This window comes from Symphodus melops (genome assembly GCF_947650265.1).
Source record: "Symphodus melops genome assembly, chromosome: 6".
NCBI lineage: Eukaryota > Metazoa > Chordata > Actinopteri > Labriformes > Labridae > Symphodus > Symphodus melops.
Genome location: NC_136696.1, coordinates 9,870,074 through 9,895,202, shown reverse-complemented (window position 1 = coordinate 9,895,202; position 25,129 = coordinate 9,870,074). Strand labels below are relative to the sequence as shown.

General features: G+C 42.6%; 1 protein-coding gene across 1 annotated transcript; it reads right to left on the bottom strand.

The window, feature by feature from the left end:
* Positions 1–784: 784 nt before the first annotated feature.
* On the bottom strand, positions 785–24,391 carry cry2 (cryptochrome circadian regulator 2). Its single transcript, XM_079345287.1, has 13 exons — positions 24,043–24,391; positions 20,809–20,917; positions 14,532–14,674; positions 11,300–11,484; positions 10,166–10,254; positions 9,221–9,361; positions 9,002–9,127; positions 7,807–7,992; positions 7,438–7,589; positions 7,095–7,297; positions 4,834–4,914; positions 4,199–4,722; positions 785–2,911 (listed from the first exon to the last, which is right to left on the bottom strand). The coding sequence occupies exons 1-12, from the start codon at positions 24,198–24,200 to the stop codon at positions 4,205–4,207; spliced, it is 2,091 nt and encodes a 696-aa protein (XP_079201413.1). The 5' UTR covers positions 24,201–24,391; the 3' UTR covers positions 785–2,911; positions 4,199–4,204.
* Between the last annotated feature and the right edge of the window lie 738 nt (positions 24,392–25,129).

Genomic DNA, 25,129 nt, shown 5'->3' with positions numbered 1-25,129 from the left:
AGTATGCCTCCAGTAACCGCAGTTTTTGAAGTTTTGTGAATATTCATGAATGGTAATCGCTCATACTGATGGTGACTTCACATAGCAGCCTCTGCCATCAGTGTGTCAAAGGGTGTGAATGTTTAAAGAGTGTTTGGAGTGGTCATTAGACTAGAAAAGCACAATACAAGCTCAAGTCAATTTACCATTGATTATTTGCTCTGATATATCAGAGCAGACAGATCTATTTCCAATAAGCATATTTTCACTAGAAGTATCATTTATGGAAAAAGATGTTGGTAAGAACCAGGGTGTGTAGGCCGATTCTGTCAGGAGAAGTTTTATTACTGAAAATAAATATGACTTTTGGCAGCAATGCATCTTGTTCTCTTGTCCCCCTTGGTCAAAAAGGGGCTTGGATACCAGCAGGGGGGGCTCCAGTGAGAAAGGGTGCCTGTTCCAGGCACTGAGCTGGGCTTCATTCACCAGTATGACGTATGATAAAGCTATTTACGATCAGTTGGATGGACATGCTCAGGACCTTACAAACGAAGGTTTAACCTCCACTTTTAGCAGTCTGAAGCACAATTGTTTTCACTTAAATGTGTTTCTTTGCCATCTAAGGCCTGGATTATTTTGGGTTAATATACTGTAGAGGGAATATAAAGTGATCTGATCTAAGTTAAAACTATAAGATTTCTTCAGAATTTTGATGAATAAAAAGGGAAAAGTCGAAGCTGCAGGTCCAACCTGTCAGGGAACGTCTATCAAGCATCAAAAAAGAAAAACAACCACAAACTGTGAATCACAATTCCTTCAGTAGTTTAATGAAAATAAATTCTTTTTTGTACAATACAAAACAAATAAATATCCATGGAGCCCACAGTTCTCAGACAGAGCTCTGGCCCAGCGGAGTGTCGTACTGTTGTTCGTTGGAATGTGCAGCTAAACACAAGATCAGGACTTGTGTTGCATTCTGGGTAAGAGGGAAGTGTGAGTTTTGTTTGTATTTTCTGTGGTTAAACTAGTTGGGAGTCAGACAGGCTGAATTGGCAGACTTAAAAAAATGTTAAAGCAGTCCGGATTCAAACAGCTCACAGTGCCAACTTGTCTTCAACAGCAACAGTACAACGCGTGCTCAGGCCGAGTCTGTCTCTTGACATTCTTTGATCCCTCTTTGGGAAAACATTGATCCATCCAGGCAATATTGAGGGGGCTTTACAAAGTCCAACTGCTACTTTATGGCTTATTCTGCACAGGGTTCGAGACCAGTCCAAAAAACGGTGAGGATGAAACAGCCACACCGATTGTCATTTCATAAAACAAATTAGACACTCGAATCCTTTGGAAAGTTCTCTCAAATAGGAAAACACATGTGGTTCTTTTAGTAAGCTCACCTTGGGTTTATTTGATCCATGCTTTGAACCTTAATGGAGTAGGGTTGAGAGCATTCCTATATTCATTTTCTTATAAAATAAAATTTGAAGCTTTGGACTTTTACAGTTCTACAGTTAAGACTTGACCCTTCACTGCAATGTGCCAAATTTACAATATCTACCACCCTCTAGTGGATGCTTCTGGTACAATACATCCAGGCAGAAACAACATGAGCCCGTGAAACCCCCTTTATTAGATTGTTAGTAAAAACAGACAGATTTTACATATTTTATATACAAACCGATAAATATATGGTGAGAACACGCCACTTCTTTTCTCTACATTCATTTCACACAAGCAGTGTCTCCAATTGCCGGTGCAAACTATGGCAAATGCAGAAACATCTGTGTTTTATTTTATTAAAGCTGTTCACACAGAAAGTCTCTCCTTATGTTTTGTTTTTTTTATGTACAATGTTTCAACAAATAGCAATTTGCTATACTCTCATAGTGACGCTCCAAATCAGACGGAGGATTTATAATATAAAAATGTTCTTTTTCACTAATTAACATCTTTATTTCTACTAGCAAAAATATCTGATATTTACCAAAACTTTCATTATTACATATTAAAATGTAGAATTTAAATCTTTTTTTCTGTTCCTTTAAAGAGTTTTTTTAGTGTTTTTTTTTTTTATGTGGTTCCATATCATCAGAGCCACATGAACAGAAAGACCTGCTTTATCCCTTGCACAGATGTGGGGGTTTTTTGTTTTGTTTTTTTAAATAACAAATCCTCAGTCACAGTTTTCCAATAAGAGTACAAAGAGGTGTCCACAGAGCAGATAGATATGTACACACCTGTACAATGAAGGGGCTTCACACATAAAAGTGAGGTCAGCTGATCCTACAGCCTCAAGCTGTCCAAGAGTTAGTGTCGTCCTTTTAACAGCCCGCCGTTGGTCTCTCTGCGGTCCTGACGTCACCCACAACTTCTTTAATCTCATAATTTATTTAGCATCTAAAACAATCCCGGCAAAGAGTCAAAATAAGCAGCTCTAATTTAATGACCTGGAGTTACATTTGTACACTACCCAGCGGAGCCTGAGGAGAGAGTGAGGGTAGAGACAGGGCGGTGACGCTCCTGCAATGGCTGATCTCTGAGGAGAGGACTTTCAAAAACACGAGCAAGAGGTGCTGCTGCTGCTGGCTACGCTATGATATACAGGTTCAATGCGTCCTGTAAGAAGTGCGGGATGGAAATGTACAAGAGAAGATTGCTCATTCCAAATACTTTGGAGGAAAAAGACAGTCTCGGATTCCTCACAGAAGCATCGGTTTTCATCATTTACAGTCGTTGTGTCATTTATTTGACGACTGTATAAATATAAGTGAAATGTTTTTGTACTGTTTCCACTTCTGCCGTATGCATGCTGCTCATATATATACTGTATATATTAATGACGTCCCTGTATCCAGAAACCTGTTTCCTGTTTGTGTTTGGGAGTCCAGTTATTTGGAAATGGACGTTTGAAGAGGATTTTCTTCAATGCCACCTGAAAGAGCAGAACACACTGTTTTAGTCAAGCAGGAAGTACCAAGTACTGTATACTACAAGCATGTCCATGCTGGACAGATGCAGCTGGACATATGAGAGCTATCATGGTATTCTAAATCAGACAGCCACTACACCTTGGCACCAAGATAAAAGGACAGTCCTCTCTCTTTCTCTGTGTCTTTTACAGGAAGTACATAAACATAGTAAAGAAGAACACTGGCCTACCTGCAATTTGTTCAAACTGAAGGTGTCAAGTTTGCTCAGTGGAAAACGAGCAACAAAAAAAAAAAGTAGAGTTTTCCAAATGTTTACTTGCTTTTTTCTTGTTGTTTTTTACAGTTTGAATGGGATGTGGGAAAAACAAGATGGTACTGATCTACTCTCACGTGTGAACAGAAGAACCGTTTTTTTTTTTCCCTTGGTAGGAAGAGGCAGAGCGACCCGCCTCCTGTGTATCATGTGAACGTCTTTCATGGATAGAGACTTCAGAGAACAGTGAACATTATCAGCTGGAAGATTTTGTCAACTTTTTATTTTTTTTATTTTATTTTTTTTTTAAAGCCACCACAGTCTGCTGTGTTGACAAAGAAGGAGCGACCGACAGACTGAGGAGAGGTGATCAAACACTCTTCCTGAGAGGTCGGTCCAAAATCCACAGCAGCTGCTGAATGCAGTGGTGAGATAAAGACTAACCAGGTCCATTGTGTCCATGCTTTAAAGGTTCTTAAAGTGTTTCAAATGATGACGCAACTGGTGTTTATTGATTGGTCTTATCCCGTTTTTTTTATTTAATTGATGAACAGATTTAGGATTTTTAACGCTTTAAATGATGACTTATAAAATAAGTAACAAGAGCTTCTTTCAGTTTGGACTCAGAAACTTGAAATCATTTAAACAAAAGGGATAAAAAGGAGCTTTAGAAGTTCTGTTAGCTGTGTGTTAGCACATGATTTATCTCTTCTTTTATCCACATTCTACTTGTGATGTGATGTCATCCCACCCCCCCTTCACTCTAATTATTATCCTTTTATTTAAGCCATTAAAGCACTTTGTAAGCTGTTGTTTTTAAAGGTGCTATATAAATAAAGTTATTATTATTGTTATTATGAGCTTCATGAGAAGGAAAGGGCTTCTTGTTGGCTGTAAGTTTGGGACGATGACCTACACATGTTTGGGAGTTTTAGATGCCTCTCCTCACTGCTCCGACTGAAAGCAGCGCAATCCTGCCAACAGCCTCCATACTTTAGTAATCTCGTGTACGTTTCTTTAACTGTACATGTCTGACCTTGTATCACTGCTGATGTGCTGTCGTCTCTCCACATGTCTCATCCTCCATTCTCTCTTCCTCCTGCTCGACGCCCTCCTCCATCTTCTCGCCCCCTGCGTCCTCTCTCTCCTCCTCTGACCTCCTCTCTTCCTCCCTCGCCGCCGCTGCTGCTGCTGTGCAGAACTGTCGCCCTCGTTGCCTCTGGCTGCGCCGGAATTTTCGGCCGAGGTCTTTCCTCGAAGTCTGACTTGGGATAGTGGCTGGGCCGGAGGGTGGGGGTAAAGAGGGAGACGAGGAGGAAGGGGTGGAGGGTTTGGAGGAGGATAGAGGACTCGGAGCTGGGGAGGAAGGAGGGAGGCTGGCGGATGTCGACGTTATGGCTGCTGAAGGATACGTGCTTAAGGAGGTGCAAGGAGTCTGATTGTCGAAATCTTCCAGGTCTTCGTTTGGGACGTAGGAGGCAGGGGGACAGACTGTGGAGGAGTCCGGTGCTGTAGAGCAGCCGGCCGCTTCCCTGCCTGCAGGACTTCTGGGTGGAGAGTCTAAGAGAAAAACAGAGTTTGACTGGGATGTATCACAGTAAAACACGGCAACATTTTGTAGATGCTCAAAGGGAAAATTCAATTAAATCTTGCTTCCGTGTTCAGTCCTACCAGGGCCACTGCTGGTCTGTGACTCGTCAGTCATTGGTGGCTCTGCCTCTTCTTGGATTGTGGGTACTGATGCTAGTAGACCTGAGACATATACACACACACTCAGCTGAGACATATATCCTCTACTTACTACGAGGTGTAACCATGGCATAAATGTAAAAAAAATAAAATAAAATACCAACACCTCTGAATCTAAATTTGACAGTTAGGGTTCAAGACTTGAACCATCATCAATCTCTGATTTCCATTTCTGAAACGCGTCTACTGATCATTCTGTCTTACAAGAATATCTTTTAAATCAAAGTGACGAGACGGCCTCAGCAGGTTTTTATTATTCAGTATGCAACATGAACGTTTAAATGGAATGCAGCCAACTCTCGTCCCTCTGTGATTGGATCTTAAACCAGACCTGCTGAGGTTTTGTTTTTTTAAATAAGGTCCATTTAGGACAGATCACACAGATTATTTCACTTTAATAGTCAGTGATGTGCAATATTCAACAATCGTAAATGTCACCAAACTTTTAAAGAGGTATGGTTACAAACTGAAGTGTTTAATGAACTCAAGGCTGGTGTCATTGATGAATCAGGGGAGGACACAATATGACCGATTAGAGTCAGTCAGTCAAATGTTCATTTCATGTTTCATTTATTGTGTCAAAACTCTGCTGCTTTCTACCGATAACAACTCGAATGTAATAGAAAATGTTTTAAAATTCAACCAGCTGAAGACGTGTTCTGAAAGTCTCTGCTAAAAGAGCTAAACAAACTAAACGTTCTGTGTTTTACAAACAAAAGAGACTATTAGCTGGGATTTAGCCTGAGTTTTGCCGTCTGTGTGAGGTCCGGCCTATATGTCCGACTTTAATTTGCACTCTAACCCCCGATTTCCACATACTCTGTGTGCGCCGCAGTTTTGCTCCGTCAGTCAGCGTGCATCCTGCCGCGCTGAAGCTGATCTGGGAGCACAGCTGTGAGCAGCTTTACAATCATCACAGGAGAACCAACAACACGCCGATAAAGAGGAAAAAAAAAAGTGAGAACAAAATGTTGCTTTGTCTTTCTGAGAGTGCTTTGTTGTTTGTTTTCTGCCTGTTGTGACATAATGTTGATATTTTAAAAAAAAAGGAGAAAAAAAGACTCCAACCACCAGACGCTCTGTGCGCGTACGTCTCCGACTTCCTGTCCAGGTTGTCACATTCTGTCCAGCTCGACGGGAGCCTGCTGCATAAACCGTGGAAAATAGACTGGCAGTGTATCTGATGCGGAACAGAGCGTGGTGGCGTTGCTAGAATGCTACCGAGACAGACTGGAGCAGCAGCGGACAGCGGCGGCGCTCACGGACCACAGTGCGCACGGAGTATGTGGAAATATAAGTATCCTGGGATGTTGAGTACTGCCTCTAGTCCACTGCTGACTGAGATATGTATCTACTGCTAATTATCAGCTGTCAAGGTTAAAGAAACCAACAGTGATTGTATAATCATAGTTGGGCTAGTTTCTGCTCTTGATTAGGTTATTAGGTCTCTAAAGCCCCGTTTCCACACAGCAGTCCGGTACGGATCGGTATAGTTTGGTTGGATTAAGCCTGATCGCATTTGTCTTTCCACAGCCACCCGTGCCCTACTTGGTAGGCGGCGTGTCGGCAGGATGACGATAGCTGCTACGTAATAGCATCACATGATAGCAGCTAACCGCTAACAGCTAGCCGCTAACTAATAAATTCCACAACGGAGAAAAACGCGACACAAACAAAACCAACGCTGGAAGACATCCAGCAGTTCATCTCCTCTGTCACTGTCATGTGACTCTTTATTACAAGAACTCAATCAAGCTTTGTTTCAGAGAAGGCTGTGTGCGGCGAGGAGAAATCCAGACGTAAACAATCAGCTGTGTGTGGTTTAAAGACGGCGGAGTTTTGTTTGCCGACGTAACACGATTCTTTCGACCAAACAACGGACTGCAGTTTTTAGCTCCACCTTTTTGGGTCGGCTCCGCATTCTAGGCATCCCAATGGAAGGGTCCCAAAAAGTGGGACGGTACGGATCGGTTATTTGGGAATCTTTTCCGGGATTAGTCTACGGAAATGCCGCAAAATGCATGCTGTACCGAGCCGGACCGCTCGGTGGAAACAGGGCTTTATAGACAAACTTCTAATGAAGTAGTGGTGCTGATGTGGTTAGCCGTAACCCTTCAAAATGGTAGTTGCTATGGAAACCACATGGTATGCTGGTGAATGACAGTTTGGTCTTGTTGACTTACTGAGCCCTCTGTAATGGGAAAGTTGCTGGTAAACTTGTTTCATTCTCTCGATGTTGAGCCTGCTGCACTCTGCGTGGTTGATCATAGGTTTGGGATAATGAACTCCCACCACACAGTTTGCCGCCTTCTGCACAGAGTCGGGGGCGTTCCACGGCTCATAGATGTACCGGTTTGGGTAGTCCTTTAAGATAGGGATGTAATGCCTGCAGGATATGAGAAATAAAAAATAAAAAGATCAGAGCTTTAGGATCTTCGACAAACATGAAGGGAGAAAGCGATGAGTAAACAGATATCTAAGATGAGAAAGGATGTGGTGTTGTTGGAGTCCTAATGTGAGGATTACCTGATGTAATCCCCTGATGGGTCTGTTCTCCTCCCAAAGCCGACAGGGCAGTAGCAGTGGAAGAACTGCTGGAAGAAGGCACTGCAGGACAGCCACATCCAACTTCCAGCGTTTACGCTCCAGTCTGCATCCAGCAGCAGCTCTTCAAACACCTGGAGGAACACACACACACACACACACACACACACACACACACACACACACACACACACACACACACACACACACACACACACACACACACACACACACACACACACACACACACACACACACACACACACACACACACACACACACCTCAGCATGAGGAACGCTGTCAGCACGGCCCTTCATTCTGCAGCGTGTTTGAGGAAGTGATGCGTGTACCTTCATGCCGCTCTCCCAGCTGATCCACAGGTCGCCCCGGGTGAGGAAACAGGCCACAGCATGTCTGGCCAGGTGGTGGATCCAGCCCTCTTGTCTTAGCTGGGTCATGATGGCGTCAATCCAGGGAAAACCTGTCCGGCCTTCGGCCCACTTGGCCAGCGCCTCTGGGTTCTGGTCCCAAGGGATCTGCAATTCAACAGGTGAACGGTAGAAACCCCCCCCAAAAAAAGATTACGAGGGAAATAACAAATCCTGGTAAGCCAGGAAAAGTGGGTTAATACAGAGGGAACATAATGTGGTGAATGAAATGACAACCAGATTTTACACCTCCTAAGAGCTCGGTATAAGATTTAAGTTATACCTTAGATCCACGTTGGAACCATGTCAGCTGGTGCAACACCTTAAAGTGATACTTCACCCATAGAAACATCAATCTGTAGTGAAATTGAGTCATATATGTTGTAGAAATGTGAAATATTTTTGCCTTCTTGACGGAGAAAAAGCAGAAAATCTATTTTAAACTGACAGGTTGACAATGCCCACCAGAGCGAGCCTGAAGGCTAGTGAGGCTACAAGCTAACTTGTTTGCAGATCCAGTAAGACTTCTAAACGTACTTTGTTTGTTTTTCTTTAAAAAATGGTGAATTATTGTTTCATAACGGGTCGTTTAATCCGAATAAGGACAAGAAGTAGGTTTTCACCACCTGCCGATTAGACATTTGGACGCGATGCAATGTTTACATTGGCTGTGGATGGATACGGCAGCAGAGGAAACACCAGGACTATATTTCTGTAGCTTCAGTGGATGAAAACATGAGAAACTAGACTTTTAGTTCTTCCCTGCCCACCTAAAATTCTTTACGTGACGCAATATGACGATTTAGTGTCCTATAAAGAAAACTTTCAGGCAAAGAAAAACATTTTTCTCGTCTCAGGGCAAAATGAGGGCTGGATTCAAAACCATTCAACACTACTATGTTTCTAATGATACACAGCTTCATGCAAATGGCTGAAGTATCCCTTAAATTTAAGGTACAGCGTAAACTCAGAAGTTAGACGTTACGTTCAAACACGTAGCTGGTGCAACGCACAGCTGACCTCAAATCGACCCCTTCACTCTCATATCTACAGGTCAGGCGACATGTTTGACTGCATCAGCCTGCCTTCTTTTGAGCCGAGTGTGGCTCAGGCTCACCTGGACACAGATGGGGTTTCCATCCATGCGGTCAAAGTTGGGGTTGTTTGTGGCAGCTGTGTAGAAGAACTCTCTCCATAACAACTGGCCGAACAGCGACAGAGGGGGACTGGAGCGTTTCCGCAGCTGACGGAGAAGAAGAGGAGGCACGAGAAGAGAGAAAATAAGTTTGATTTCCAAGGAGAGAACTGTGTGACTGTGTGGTGTAAAGCGACTGACCTTCATGTAGAGTTCTCGGAGGTTGTAGTACAAAACCCGGCAGGACAGACAGCCGAAGCGCAGGTAGGGGCTGAGGCCAGTGGGACTGGCATACAGAGAGCACATGTTCCCCCGAGGGTGCTCAAAATTGGCCACCCACACCTGCAAATGAAAACACAGTGAGGTGAGGAAGGGGGGGGGGGGGGGGGGGGGGGTGAAGCTGTGATTATCTGAGATGCTACTTGTCTTTGTCATATGTCGAGATAGTGTTTTTAAGCAATCAGTCGACAAAACAGGAAGAGTTTCAAAGGGGAAGAAGATCTGAGCTTTTACACACGCAGGTCCCACCGACACATTCACACTGTGACCAGAAGTAACTCATCATGAGGATACACATTTAGGGTTAGAGGTTAGGGTTACGTGCCTGGCCCAAGGACACGTCGGATGTGGCTTCAGGAGCTGGGGATTTGAACCCCCGACCTTACATCGCCTCTACCAACTGAGCCACAGCCGCTCCAAAATGAAACCTTATGCTGCCAATGAGCATTTTTGTTTCAAACAAAACGTTCCTTAATTTACGAACCTACGTTTTGATTTGTCGAGTATTAACTGGCAGATTAACAGATCCAACTGATCATGAACAAGGTTAATCATTTAATTTTTTATTAAAAAAAATAAAATAATTAAATATATTTTTTTTTGTTGAATTTATGTATACTGAAGGGATCCAAATAATTCCAAAGTTGTTTGTTCTGTTTGGTCGATCCAACTGTCATGTTGTTTGCTTGTTTTGTTCTGTTTGGGTGGTGGTGTTTTTTTGTCAAAAAAAAAACCAAACAGACACGGCTTTAAACGGATTAACAGCACATTGTCCCGTTGCTTTACAACAGCAGCTCTTAAAAAGTGGTAAAGAAACAATAACCACCTGTAAAGTTATTGAAAGCGGTGACAGGGTTTGTCGCTTACCTTTTTGTCCAGATGTTTGTTCAGTCTGTCTAAGGCCTCAGACTCTCCTCCGTGCCAGATCGCTGGAGATAAACCCGCCGTCCTGAAACCTGGACACACATTCACAAAGACACATGCTCAACTCGTGTCCACTTCACTCCAGCTTGAAATAACGTAGTCTAACGAGTCTGAAGGTGTCATCAGTTAGGAGACAGAACCCTGAATGCTCTGATCAGGACGAGGGAGACGTCTGGAAGCACATGGCTCGACTGTTTGAAGGAATCAAACTGGGTCGACTCAACAGGAAGAGGAAGAAAGACAGCTGAACTACATTTAATATGACTGATAACATTCATAGGGCAGAAAGGCCGAGGCCACACGTAGAAGGGAGTCTTTGAAGATGTAACCTTTTCGATGCGTTTCGGCCTGTCGTACACGGTCGCTGAAAACGCACTCTTTGGAAAACTCCTTCCTGGATGAAGATTTTCAGAAACTCTGTTTGAGGCGTTTATGTGTAAACGGGAAATCAGCTTTGTGATGTCAGTGTGCACTGGTTTCTCTTCTATGTGGCGTCACTGGCAGATGGAAGCAGACGAGTGCTGCTCTTCATGTTGGTGACTAGACCTTTTTTTTTTTTTACACACCAACACAAACGCACAGTTTCTCTCCCACTATGTTGACGAGCACAGAGGTGCGGAGTGGACTACTGAGCGCCCGGCTGCTTCACACAAACACACTGACGACACCACGTCTGCGGATTCTGGATGAGACCTGGCAGCACTTGGAGGTCGGTGGGACAACTTGGAAAACTAAAACGTGTCCTGGCAGGAGAACAATTTTTCAGACGACGAGGACGTCGTTGTTGACTTGGCATGCTCGTGACAGCTCTTAACAGTTTTCACGTTCTCGTGTAGACGGAGATGTTTTGAGAAGCTGGGCGCGTGAAAACTGGCGTTTTATTTATTTATTTATTTAAAAAGGATGAAAACCTCTGTTTAAAGAGAAAAAAAAACCTGTGTTAAGTGTGGACGAGGCCTAAGTTAGGCTGTATGTGGGACACTCGTTAATTCCAAAAGAGTGGACCGATTCATTAAACTTAACCCTTCAGTGAGGTGAGGTGTACATAGGTGATAAAAACACACACGGTCACGTTACCTAGTTCTTCCAGTGAAGGTATACCATACAGCTGGTCGTGGTTGTCAGCCATCTTAGCGTGACATTTGTCCATCTGCTGCAGGCTGACGGGAGGCAGAGGTCTCCTGGGTAACTCCAGTCTGCTCACAATGGTCTGAAAGCGCTTAAAGGTCAGAGGAGGACTGTTGTTGTTCATCTCTATTATCCTGTGAGCGACACAGAGGAGACAGAAAAGTGGCGACAAAACATCACACACAGGTTTACAGCAGGCTCCGTTTATTAGAGATCTGGTGACACAAATTAAAAACACTGGAGATGTTTGAGGAGGTGGAGTTTGGACAGTATTACATGTGAAATGAGCCCTTCAATCTGAGAGCTCATCACACCTCACTAAAGGATGGGCTTAACACATCAGGGTCGAGTCCTCTGGAACACTGAACACTCAGATGATACTTAAGTCGAACGTCATCGAGCTGAGCTATAAAGAGAAGATCAACGGATCACAAGAAATGACTAACGCAGTGTAAAAAGCTCTCCTAAGAGTTTGTGTTGGTCTGTCTATATTTCTAGTAAATATACGATCCGTCTGCTTTTTCATGAACACCATCTCATATGCTATGAGCACCAGAGGAAGCCAGTAACAACACAAGACTTTAACAAACACCTTTATTGAGTAATGCAAAATATCAGCCCTTTTCTCTATCCCCCAAAAGATGGAGATATTATTTTTTGTCAACACCACACTCCCCGAACCAGGACGGTGACGTCTTCGATGTGAACGTAAGAGAGACAAAACGGTTTAGAGCAAATGTAGAGCTCAACTTGCCGCCGCTTAGCTTCTGGACGAGGCGGGGGACAAATGTCATGACAAGCAGAGGTAGAGACTTGATTTGATTGGCTGTGTTGGCCAAAACTAATCAAAATTGACGAGAAGTGCGAGACTGAGACTGAGAGGTGGGAAAAAATAAAATAAAAAATAAATAAAAATCGAGTTTCTCATCTTCTGAGATTGGAAATCGATTTATACGAATATTATGAATACGAAAACGAATAAAAGGCCAAAAATAAAATCTTTAAAAACATCAGTGTACCTTCAAATAAAAACAACAGTTTGACAGGCCACGCTTTTCCAGCAATGCTCCTCAGATTTGTGGAACAAAAAAAAAACCGAAGCAAAAACCTAATTCTGTTCAAGACATGTTCAGCAATAAGTACACTAAAGAAGAGCGGTGGAGACGACTGGTTCATTTTCCTGATTCATGTTCTCAGAGACACAGACATTAACCGTTTGTTTCATGTTGAAGATGAAAGCTGAAATTCTTGTTTAGTTTCATTTTTGTTTGCTTCGTTTCTTGATCTAGTTTTGTTTGAAATAAAGATTTCAATCAAATGCAGGATCTCTCTAAAACAAAGTGCAAACTTAAAAAAGAAAAGAAAAAGAAAAATCAAGCTCCATACTTGAAACCAAATCGTCCAAACTGTCAGACGATCACAGTGATAACTGTGACACTAACACGTATGGGGAACTCTTGGCTCTGTCTAACAAACTTGGACATGTTTGGTTCTCAGGATCTAAAATGTTAAAAATGAATTGGACACGTCTGAAAAATCCCATGCAAGTTCAAGTAAACTGATTGCTTAATATCATTTAAAACCATCAGATAAACTTCTCTCAGCTGATGAGAAATCAAACATGCATCACTTTGATGATGTCTTACTAGTTAATAAAGTCTGTTTAGATTCACATTTTCAACAACAAAGTCCTCTGCAGCCCTGCAAACACGGTGAAGCCTTTTGAGCTGACCGGATTCATGGAATAAGTTCAGAGATCATGTCGGTGAAGAGGTATGAGTAACATGAGCACACTGACAGTGGAAACGTCCCCTGGATTAAAGGGCTGCACATCAGGAAGGACAGACAGACTGATGCGAGCAAGCTGTACCTGCTCAAAGAAAAAAACTTGTGAAACGTGTCCAACGTTTTAACAGAGCGTCTTTAAAAAAGGACAAATGTGTCAGCCGTCAAGTGAGAGTGAAGCTCTGCATGTAGAGTGTGGAGCTTATACAACTCGTCTGTATCTGTGAGGCCGAGCTCGCTCCTTGGTTGGTGGATTTGCAGCAGAGGACAGTTTCCTATTGGTGGATTCACAGTGGCCACTGTGTATGAGCCCGGTAAGCTGGGCACATGTCCACCAGAGCATGCACACACACACACACACGCTGAAGCTCCCTCCTGCTGCCTCATCCACTCATTCAGTTCTCTTACACAATGAATTGGAATATGCCGAGGCCGTTTGTGTAACACGGTGATGTAATAGCGTCAGTGCGAATGCCCTGCGCGCACAGAGCACGACGCACAGAGGGCTTTTAGACCAGGAAAGTCCTTTGGCACTCCTTTCCATCTTACTCATCCTGCCACTGTGTCACAGCACATGGACAGGGGTGTGACCTGCAGTCAGACCACATGACCAGCAGGGGGCGCTGCTGCGTGTCACGCTGTAGGAACAGACGCATCTTTTCACTGATATCTTCATGTATGAGGCGTTTCTGTTAGAAAGACTAAAAGCTCTCAGACTGCCTGCTGTTCCACACATTGTGGTTTCATTTCTTGAGTCTGTGCCACATGAGAATGAAGCTCTTCTTTGTCATTCAATCATAACTTCTTTTCCAAATAATTAAAACTTATGAATTACCACCAATCTGAATGTAGAACAGTTTTTGTGTCTATTTAGTCAGATTTATTATTATTATTTTACTGGTGTTTTTGTTTTGTTTTTTATTTGTATTTTATTGTAGGTGTGTTTTGTTATATGGGTGGGGAAAAAGACTTGATTTGATTTTTATATTTAATTCAACCTTTCGGAGAGAGAGCCTTTCTCAGAGAGCCTAAAAACATAAAACAAAGTGACGATAGACTTCAAAACCAAACACACAGGACATCGAAACCAAAGCATTCATTAAAACACATCAGTGAAGCTTCACATGAGGCCGGGTGGTTTTTGTTTAAATGTACATTTTCACCAAAGATGTCACAGTCACACCGAAGACGGAAGCTTTTCCCCACAATCACAATGAATGTTTTTACTAAACGTCTTTATCACACTGGATCATGACCTCACGCAGCGTCAGACTCTCTACGCACAACAAAAAGACCACTGATTTTCATTTCACATATCACGTCCGAAACTGAGTTGTGTGTATAGTGAATTTTGATTTTGTGTGTACCCATGGGTTTTCAAAAGGCTTTCACTCACCTGTCCAGGTTGTAGAGGGTGTGCGAGTTTCTGACAATGATCTCCACCCCAAACTCCTGAGCCATTTTGATGATGGCTCCATCCCTCTCCTTCCCATAAGGCTCTGGGTCATATTCAAATGTCAGCCTGGTCACTTTCCACTCCTTCAGCCAGGAACAGGAAGAGAAGGAAAGGTATTGTTAGACAAGCAGTGACACAAAGCAGTCAAAACAAAATGTCCATCATGGTACCATTCGAGTACAATGAAATGCTTCTTTTAATGCTCGTTTCTGCTGGTAAAGATGATATTCAGATTAAACGTTTACAGCCTGCCGTACTTTAGCTCCTGCTTTGCTGGGTGTGAACACAAAGCAGCAGCAGTTTAAAGGGGAAATATTATGTAAAAAAAAAAACCTTTCACAGTGTTTTTGAACATTTATTTTCAGTAACCCGAGTGTCTATTGAACCTCAAGATGTGAAATTAATCCATCCAGTCATTTGTTTGTGGTCTGCTTAAGTCTTACAACACAGAGAAAAATGCTCCATTTTAAATCTTCTCAGTTTGTGACATCACAAGTTGGATTCTAAGAAAATCCCCTCCCCTGGTGTCTCCTTCCATGGACTCCATCTCCTGCCTCGAGCAAAAGTTTTGCGCAGGTCTGCAATTTTTAATGTCTCTACAGAGGACTGATGTCTACTGGGAAAACTCAGGGGGATTTAAAGAGACACACACCAAAACAGAGCGTTCTGAGAGAGCTGGTTTCTACAGGGTCACAAACCTCTGGTGCTTGATTCATGTTATGACCAACGCACAGCACAGATGTTTCACTTCGAGCACAGGGGACTGTTTGAAAAGGTGGAGGAGGGAAAAAAAAAAAAAAAAAAAAAGGTACAATATGTCCCCTTTAAGGGGCGACCTTAACTAGGACTCCTCCTCTCCAAAGTGGTCTCATGAGTCTGGTGTGAGACTGATTGTGTTGAAAACAATGAAAATGGAGGCGTCGAATGTGTCTAATCCCATGTCAGTGCAAAAACTTTTTTTTTTTTTGCACAGAGCTGGTCAGTGAAGTGTGAAGGGGTGGTAATTAAGGCTGGGAGTCCACAAATGATCCTCATTTTCACTGCTATGCTAGAACTTCTGTAAGGGTCACAGGACATCTTTAGCCCCCCGAACATACCGGAACAGTAACACTCACATCACATTAAAACCTCCACTTTCACACCTGCTGACTAGTTCTTCAGACACAGTTCTATAATAGAGGACTGCTGGTGTGTTATGTAAAAGGCTGTTACATAGACATGGGGAGCGCCTCGTTGCTCCGCCCTGCCTGGAACTAAATCTCATCAGGGAACCTTCTCATAAATGTTAACGTCGTCAGTGTCTGCTCTCAGTTCAGAGCAGCGTTAAACATGCAGACCTCGACACTCTGCAGAGTGTGTGCTGGCTGTGTGTGGCCAGTGTAATGAGCAACAGTGGACACACAGGCCAAACATTCACAGTGCTTATTGGCTCTTTTTCTGTTGTTGCAGTGAAAGGAATTCTTCTAAAAAAAAAAGCAGCAAAGTAACTCTTACACACAAGTTCAAAAAAATGGAAATGCACATGCTTAAAAACCGTGGATGTTAAAGTAGATCCTTTGATACTTCTTAAAAGCTTAAGTCACCAAAACTTGAAGGCAGTAAATATGAAATGTGATGTGAAAGTATTGTGATGCAGACAGACAGAAGTGTGGAGGAGAAACAAAAACCGAACACTGTCCTGTGCTGACAGTTTCAGCTCTCTTGCTCCTCAATCCAGCCACTGTGTGGCCTTTTCTGTATCAGGCTGTGGGTTGTCACGGCGATGGAGGACTGAGAGGGGGGGGGGGGGGGATTTGTTAGTGTCCTTGACGACCTGAAAATGTAACTTTAGACAAACAATACAAGAGTTTATGGATGGCTTTAAAATATGGGAGGGAAAACTGAAGTGTTGCCAGATGGGTAGAATGACCTCCCTTTAATCTAAAAATAACACTTTAAAGTGGGGCCGAGCAGGAGACCTACATCAGTAGCATCGCCCGTATGACGTTGTGCTACAACATGGATTTTGACTCATCATCATCACCGGTTCAAGCACACGTTTGGTGAGGGGCACGTACATGAGGCGACACTGCAGTTGCTAAATAAAAGTAGCATTTAGTGACTATGTCTCAGACAAGAGTCCGCTGCATGGCTTGAGCAGAGCCAGCGGTCTCTCACACACCGAGCAGCCGCTCTGCCTCCTCGTCCTCATCACTCCTCTCCAAGCTTCAGCAAAACAACAGCAGCATTAAGTGTGTGTGCGTTCTGCCTGTCTTTGACTTCGGCTTCGTGCTGGAACAGATTTGCATCTCCATCAACAACAGGTCTACGTGATGGTGCGTTCCAACTGGAGGTAAGTCCAAGATGACTTAAAGGAGCGGGCTGCGTCTGTCTCTCGGTTTCTATTCTTCTTCTGCCACATCGTTCACAACTAAAGCCTTTTCAAACGTTTCAAGCAGCTGAGACATTTTAGCAGCAGCTTTACACGCAGTCTAATGTCCAGAAATGACGAAGCTATCCCATCAAACATGCTTCTTTAAAGTGTGTGTGAACATGTTTTCATATGATCAGTCCCTTCAACAGTGCAATATCGGGATATAACGCTGTATACACTGATGTGCTCTATTTCTAACAATGCTACAATAATTCAGTGTTAGGGTTCTCGCAGCTAAAAGAAAGATATTAAATCAAAACTTGAATAAGGAGAACACAAAAGGTAATAAAAACATTAAGGTGTGAAGATCACAGAATCAGTGAGCAGGGATCGTTCCTGACAGAGTGTAACCGGGGCTGTCGATTCAAACAGAGCACAAAGCTGTTCCTGTGTCGGCCTGTTTCTGTGGAGCCTTCCCTGTGATGCATCATGGGCCATGTTTGCTGACTCTGTACAAAATAAATAAAAAAGGTCCTGGATGGAAGGTAGGTTTGCTTCATTGATCCAGTGATAGAGTGCACAGAGCAGACTGATTCAAAGACGTTTGAATTTGGATATCTGCACATATTCACAAACACGAAAGGTGACTCAGATCTAAAGTCCAAAACAAGATCAGTGGAGAAAAGTCCGAGGTGTCCACTTCCTGTGAGGCTTTCTTCTACTGATGCAGAGCAACAGAGCATTGTACAGGTTCCACTACACAGACGCTTAAACCATGGAAAGGCAGAACAGCGTCCGTCTTGGGTGTCGTGTATCAAGAAGGTGGGATAAACTGCGTTCACGCTGTGTTCAAAGTGTCCGCTCAGCTGGAGGCACGACGCTGACAAACTTTCTGCTCATTTTGAACGACTCCAGATCTTCTCTCCTCGATAGAGCTGACAAACATTCCTCCTCACAGATGAAGGGGGCGGTCTGGGAGTTGAAGGGAGGTATGTGTTTTATTTTTCTGCCTTATTAAGAGAGAGAGAGAGAGACAGTGGATAGTGCAGGAAATTGGGGAGAGAGAGAGAGAGAGAGAGAGAGAGAGAGGGGAATGACATGCAGGAAAAGGCCTCAGGCTGGAGTCGAACCCGGGCTGCCCGCGTGAAGACTACAGCCTCAATGCATGGTGACACGTGCGCTGACACTGCGCCTCAGGGAGCTTTTTGTTCACTGTCGGAGCAGGTGATTCTGACTCTGACTAGGTGGTGGTCGTAGTTTGAAGGCGGGGTCTCCCGACGTTCTGCAGCGTGCGGTGCGCGTTGATGAACGAGCCTCATATTCAAATCTCAACAGAGCGTCATTGACCTCATCTATCCCTCAATGAAATGATACACAAAACATGAGGCATACAGAAAGGGCCACCTGTTACCAAGCAGCAGAAAGCGACTGAGGCCAGTGACCAGCGGCTGATGAATGTGACATTTAAGGCTTTTGGATAACGAAGCCTGTCGATCGTCTGTCATTCTGTGGAATATCAGGACTGCACTCCAGACTCCATTTTTATTACAAGACGAGCAGCGTAATGAACACTCAAATCCACCTGACAAAAAGTCTTCGTGCCACGCTGCGTCTGGGACAAAGGTGGATGTGAAACAAGAGTCGAGGAAGGTTCTGGCAGCAGCCTCTAATGTGCCGTAGAACATCGTGATTAGGCGTGGAGACAACAATCGTTATCTGTGTTATACGGCCACTCCCATCAGATCCATATGGGAGTTTAGAGGGGAACAAAGGCGAGTGGGTTCTCCAGGTTTCAGGTTTTTTGTTTTTATGTGTGACTGGGCGTGGGGAGAGGAATGTGTGAGGATCAGACCTGCAGAAAGCAGATTCAGTCTGTCGGTTGTTTTCCAAAGTTTTGTTTCTTGGTATTGATCCCACAGTAAATATATCAAGAAGGTCTATTTGTGTGCCATCTTTTCTTATTTTCTACTTTAAGAAATACTGCAGAGCTTTTTGTTTTCCAGATTCACCAGCAGCGGCTGGGAGGAGCCAACAACTCCTTGTAGCTACCTGCTAACACAGACACATCTTCAAATACGCTCCAGCCTCGACCCTTCGTTACAGCTACTCCATACACAGCACGCTCCACGAAACCAGCCAGAAACACGTCTACAGTTCACTCAGCAGATGCTTTTATCCAAAGTGACGTACATCAGGTCATGATCGAGAGAGGAGGAGGAGGAGACGACGTCAGCAAGAGCAAACAAACTCAACAAGCTCGACGTCCGATTGGACACGAGTACTGAGAGGCAGCACGGACGCAAAAAACACAACATGCACAACTGTTCTAGAGAGCAGTAGAGGTTGGCGATATATGGATCTTAGATCGTGAAGGATTTGAAGGTGTTGACAATCTGCCAAAGCAGAGAGATGGTAGAACCAGGCCGATGTGTTTATCCTGCTGCAGGTTACGCTCCCACTCAGACACATCTCCCCCTCCACGTCATCGGTGAAAACCAAACTTAAGATGTGGTCCGCAAAAACGACTCCACTGAGGTTATGTGCAACCGTTATAAAATGTTTCTAAACCGTGTGAGCAACACTTACAGATGTATAAGAGATCTAACCCTGGTGTTTAAAATGCCGCGCTCTGTTTTCATGATGACGGAACCTAAAGGGACTCAGCTAATCGATGTGTTGAAACGGAGGGAGGCCATCGTATCAGCGAGGTTCTCAATCCTCTAATAAGTTTAGTTTCATAGACTACATTTATTAGCAGAGTTTCTGTGCATTTAAAAACATTTATACAGGTGAATAAGTTTGGTTGAAATGGTCAGGAACATGCAAATTATTCTTAACATCAGCACGGGAAAAAATCGTGATAAAATCGCCTTCATGATTTTGCCATAAAAAAAATCGTGATAATATTTTTCCCCATATCACCAACCTCAACCTGAGAGTTTTACTCAGCATCAAAGCCATCATCTTTCTCATCAATAAGATCATTACACGGGCAAGTACTCATGAAAGAGTTGGGACTTCAGCTTTTACTTAAAGGTTTGCAAAGCTATTTTGGATTAGGGTTGCAAAATTCCGGGAAATTTCAAAGTAGGAAACTTTCCATGGGAATTAACAGGAATAAACTGGGAATTTATTCAATTGAATGTTGGCCCTGACCAGGGAACTTAAATGTAGTTTGGGAAAAAAGTGTTTTAGTATAAACTTCCTCCACAGAGCACACTGCTTACTGCAGGGCTACTGAGGCCACGCCCCCTCCATGCACTGCGCACTCCTCCATCACATGCACACTTGAGCACACTTTGAGCCCAGAGCATGAGACTTTTAAAGCTTGTGTACTACAAAAAGGGAAGTACATTTGGATGCTATTATGGGGTAATATATTTTAAAAATGTGATTTCAAACTGTTAAAATGTTGTTTTTTAAATATATTATGTAGCATAGATGTCTACCTTGGACAAAACGTTTATATTTATGCTTAAATACAATACTGTTTGATCAAATTACCAAAATTTTTTGATTTGGATTATTTTTCCCAATTCCCAAGCCTGACTTTCCATCCCTTTGCAACCTTATTTTGGATACATGATTAAAGGCTGAAAGTTCATCATGCTTCAAAGACGTTTCGCATAACGTGGCACCTACAGTATATCGTGTACCTGCACCTTTCAAACAGATGCTGCTAACACCAGGCTGGAAAATTCTGCAGCGGTCAGCAGGGAAGGGGAGAAAAAAAAAAAAAAAAAAAGTCTAGAGAGCTGAGAAGTGTGCAGTTTTTGTCTGCTCCATAACCTCGGCTGTTTACTGGGCGATTTCAAGTTTCGGTCTCTGACAAAGAGGAAACAGGTGGTTGGCAGAAATACAGACCTTTAAAAGCCTTGGGAAAACATCGGTAGGCTGTCCTCTGACGACAAACAATCTGGAGTTGAGTTTCCTCAGACTGTTGTCCAGGTCCTCCAGAGCCTCCAGCAGAAATCTACACACAGACACAGAGGAGAGAAATGAATGAACAAGCCCGCTTTCATAGCAGCACGAAGAACTGGCAGCTTTTTGTTGTTTCTCAGCATAGTGATAAAGAGAAGTGTTGAACCTGTGCAACAACACACTCTGGATGTTATCGACATGAGTCAGGGGTGATGCAGCTGTACACACTGAGGAATGGTTCGCCGCGTCGGAGGCTTGATGGTTCAACCATCTGTAGTGCCTGTCACACTAGTGCGCCTTCCAGTTAGCTCCCTGTGACTCTCACACTCTGGAGACCGACCGTGATTGTTGTGATCTATGCAGCGCACTCTGCTGGCTTTCAGGCAAAGACTCTCAAATCAAGCGCGATTCGACGGGTGAATACACGGAGTAATATCAGGCGAGGATGAAGCTGTCGAGTCTTTGAGGGAAATGTTTCATTTATGGACTCAGGAGTTGATTTTTTTTTTTTCTTCCTTCCTGAAACTGAAAACTTTATATTTTTTAAAAAACCTTTTCAGCAACAGAAACGCTTCACAGATGATGGCCGCTGGAACGCCGTTAGGTGAAGAAACATGTAGAAGAGTACGTTTGCATTTATAAACGACTGTAGGGACAGAAAATGTGTGCACAGGTAAGGTCAGTGATAATAATAAATATGTGGACGTTATTAAGCGCCTTTGGAGGGACTCAATGATGCTCCACATCAGAGGGATGTCACTGACTGATTTGAGCCTTGATCATCCACACAGACAGGAGGAGTCACATATTGATCCATATGTAGGAGAGATAGGTGGGTGATCAGAATCTGCCGACTTTCAGTCCGCTCTGTCCTGACCAGTGACCTGCTGCTCCTCACAAATAATGAGCAGTCACACACACTCCCAAGATAACCTGATGGCAGTGTAGACGTGAGGTTTGACATTCACGAGTGTTTTCCCCGCACTTGCTCTTCCTCTTAGAGTACCTCTCCGTCAATGGCGGGATTGGCGAGCGAGCATTTTAAAATATAGTTTTATTAATGTTCCTGTCACTTTATTTCGCTGAGGAGGCCAACTTGACTGATAAAACTTGTGTGTATGTAAGCGACTGTTACATTTCAGGAAATATGATGCATTAATAATTAACGGAGAAATGATAAAAGCTCCCATCGTTCATTGAGGCAGTGAGACACAGGGGCAGATGGGTGAGTCAGTCAGGGAGAACTCAGCCAAAGCTGTTGTCAGATATGCACTTCGAATAATATCCCAGTAATTATGGGAGGACTGCTCCGGAGAGTCTCCTGACCTAGCTTTGATTTATCAATGAGTAACATTTAAAACCTCGAGCTAAAGAGTTTTAATGACGACTGTTTGAGTCTTTCGAGAATGAAGATAATGTGATTCATGTTTTATTTTCAAAGATTATTTTCCCTTCTTTGGTTTTACTGTAAGCTACATATACTTTCATAATAAACGGTGGCATACAAATACAGAGAGAGAGGGGTAGGAGTTAGAGCGTCCTTCTTTCTTTCTTTCCTTCTACCCTCACTGTGCAATAACACATGGACACTTTTTACTCGTATGTGCAATAATAATCTCAACCAAGTGCAATAATCGCAACAATAATCATTGCCTTTTTTTGGTATATTTTGCTCCCACCATGCATATTTCTGGTATTTTCCTTCCAATGGAAGAGTGTTCTGTTCTATTATTGGTGCTGTATTATTCTGTATATTGTTACTTACAATACTTTTTGTATTTTGTGTTACATTTTTATCTTTATTTTTTACTCTTATTGTACATGCTGCTGGAACCTTAAATTTCCTGAGGGAGTCATCCCAAAGGATCAATAAAGTTTAGTCTAAGTCTAAGTCTACAGGTGATAAAAGGTTTGACAATCCAAATGTTCTAGTGGAGATTAGATTTTGTGACAATGAGAGGTGGTCATGTGGAGTTGTTATCATTTTGAGGAATGTTAACTGTTGCTCCACAGTCGAAATTATTTCCAAAAAATAATCAATTTTTTGCACACACAAAAAAAAAGAAGTATGAGCTGATCAGACTCATCAGACCAGGTAAAAAATAAAAAGTTGAAATCGGCCAAAGGCATTGCAACCGATGCATCTCTACCTTTCTGTTGCTCACTGTTTACAGAGTTGGGCATGGGAGGTCAAGTCTGCAGCTAAATTTGTTATCTACATTCCTATGCAGATATTTAACAATAATGATCAATAACAGGAGTCAAAGATTCTTCAGATAACATCCAGTTGTCTGTTTGTCGTGTTCTTCACACTCACAAATAGACCACTTCGGAGTCTTTTTGCACAAGGCAGCAATAAAAAATTTTTTTTTTTTTAAAAACTTTAAATTTACATGGTATTTTATACATTGCTATTGATTACTTATTTAATTTTAAAAAAGGGGGGAAAGTGTTCATCAAAATCCCTTATTTAATCCTTCATGAACACCAGGAATGTTTATCAGAGGAGGTCAGAAAGTGTAACCTCCACACATCAGTGACATCCTTCACATGAGAAGCATCATTTTAAAAGAAACAGTCATTCATCACAGCTGCACAGTCTCATCAGCTGTAAACCCTGACACTCCCAGCACACGGCACATACTGCGCCATTCACTTTTTATATAATTTGACTCCAACAGGTAGCTTACATAAAATGCAATAATTAAGCCGAGGGTTGCGTGGCACTAACGTGATCATTTTACAGTATTTTTGCACCAAAGCGCAGTTAAGTTTGACGATGGTCAACATTATGTGGACTTATTCTTTCTAAATGTAGCAGACATGTCTCTCTACCGCTTGTTTACTAGTTCACCTCTTTAGTACACATGGCACAGCTTTCATAAACACACGGCCCTCCTCTGGTTGTGGCCAGTTTTCATTTATACAACTATATCTATATAAGACTGTTCGTGTTTTGGTATTAGCATGACAATTTATCCATTTAAGCTAACCGAGTAGTGTAAAGAGTTAGCGTTTAGCTATCTGCGTGGTGTGGAGGCCCAAGCCTTAAAATCAAGCTCTGCAAATTTATTATGTAATGTTACCAACAAGAAGTGATCTGACACGTCGTATAAACATAATACGGTATGTTTAACGACGCTTATATGTGTCCCGGATTGTGTTAGATCACGTTACCTCCATCGGTTGATTCCCACGTTAGCGGCACCAGCAAACCACGGGTCCAGGATATAAACACAGCGCACCGTGTCGGCTCCGTTTAGGGCCTCCTGCAGTGCCGGATTATCATGCAGCCTCAGCCCTTTGCGAAACCAGTGCACTGAATTCACCACCATGATGACTTCTTATTCCATTATCAGAACAAACAATCCGGAGAGATCGGTTGAATTGACGCCTCGGACGCACTAATATCCAGGGTAAAAACCATAAAAACAGACACAGTTCAGGAGACTCCCGTCAAACTCCACAGGCTGTTAAACCAGCAGTGAGGGGGCATGGCCAGCTCACCGTGCAAGGGTGAGGTGTTGTTATCCCTGTATCTGTTTGCTGATTGGACAGATGGTATGACGTCAGTATGAATTATAAAACAAAAACAACTGTGATTGGTTTATTGACAAATGGCAGAACGCAGTACTGCAGTACAGTAGAGAGGAGCCATGTCACGTTTCCTGTTAGGAGCAGAGATTATGAAAAAATAATAATAGCGATAATAAAACCAGGATGCGTTTACATTTCTAATGCGTTGTTATTTTTGTAAATTGAATCAAATCTATATTAATTGTTCTCCTGCTATAAATAGGCATTACCCCCATGGTTACTTACTATTTTCCGCCAAAATGTAGCCTATTAATTATTATTTAATAATTATTATTAATTATATTATTAATTAATATTAATTATTCATTATTATTATTATTCATTATTATTATCAAGTAAAGCCAGGTAAAATGTTATATTCTATGTGAATTTATAGTTAAATGAAAACGTTATTGATATGTTTTACCATGAAAGTTATAATTAAAGATGCTGCTATCAATTCTTTTGGACTCTTTCTAAACATTTTAGAGACACTCAATTTGTTATCAGGAAGATATAGTATATACACATGAACTTGGAAATTCTTCATAAACACCCTGTAGGTTATTGTTCAACTGGAGCCACACACCACCAGGAAACAGAGTTTTGTTCAGTTAAATCCTTTTATTTTAACATATATTACGCTTCAGATGCACTGCTGATTGCCATGGTTCTAAAGGAAAAATAA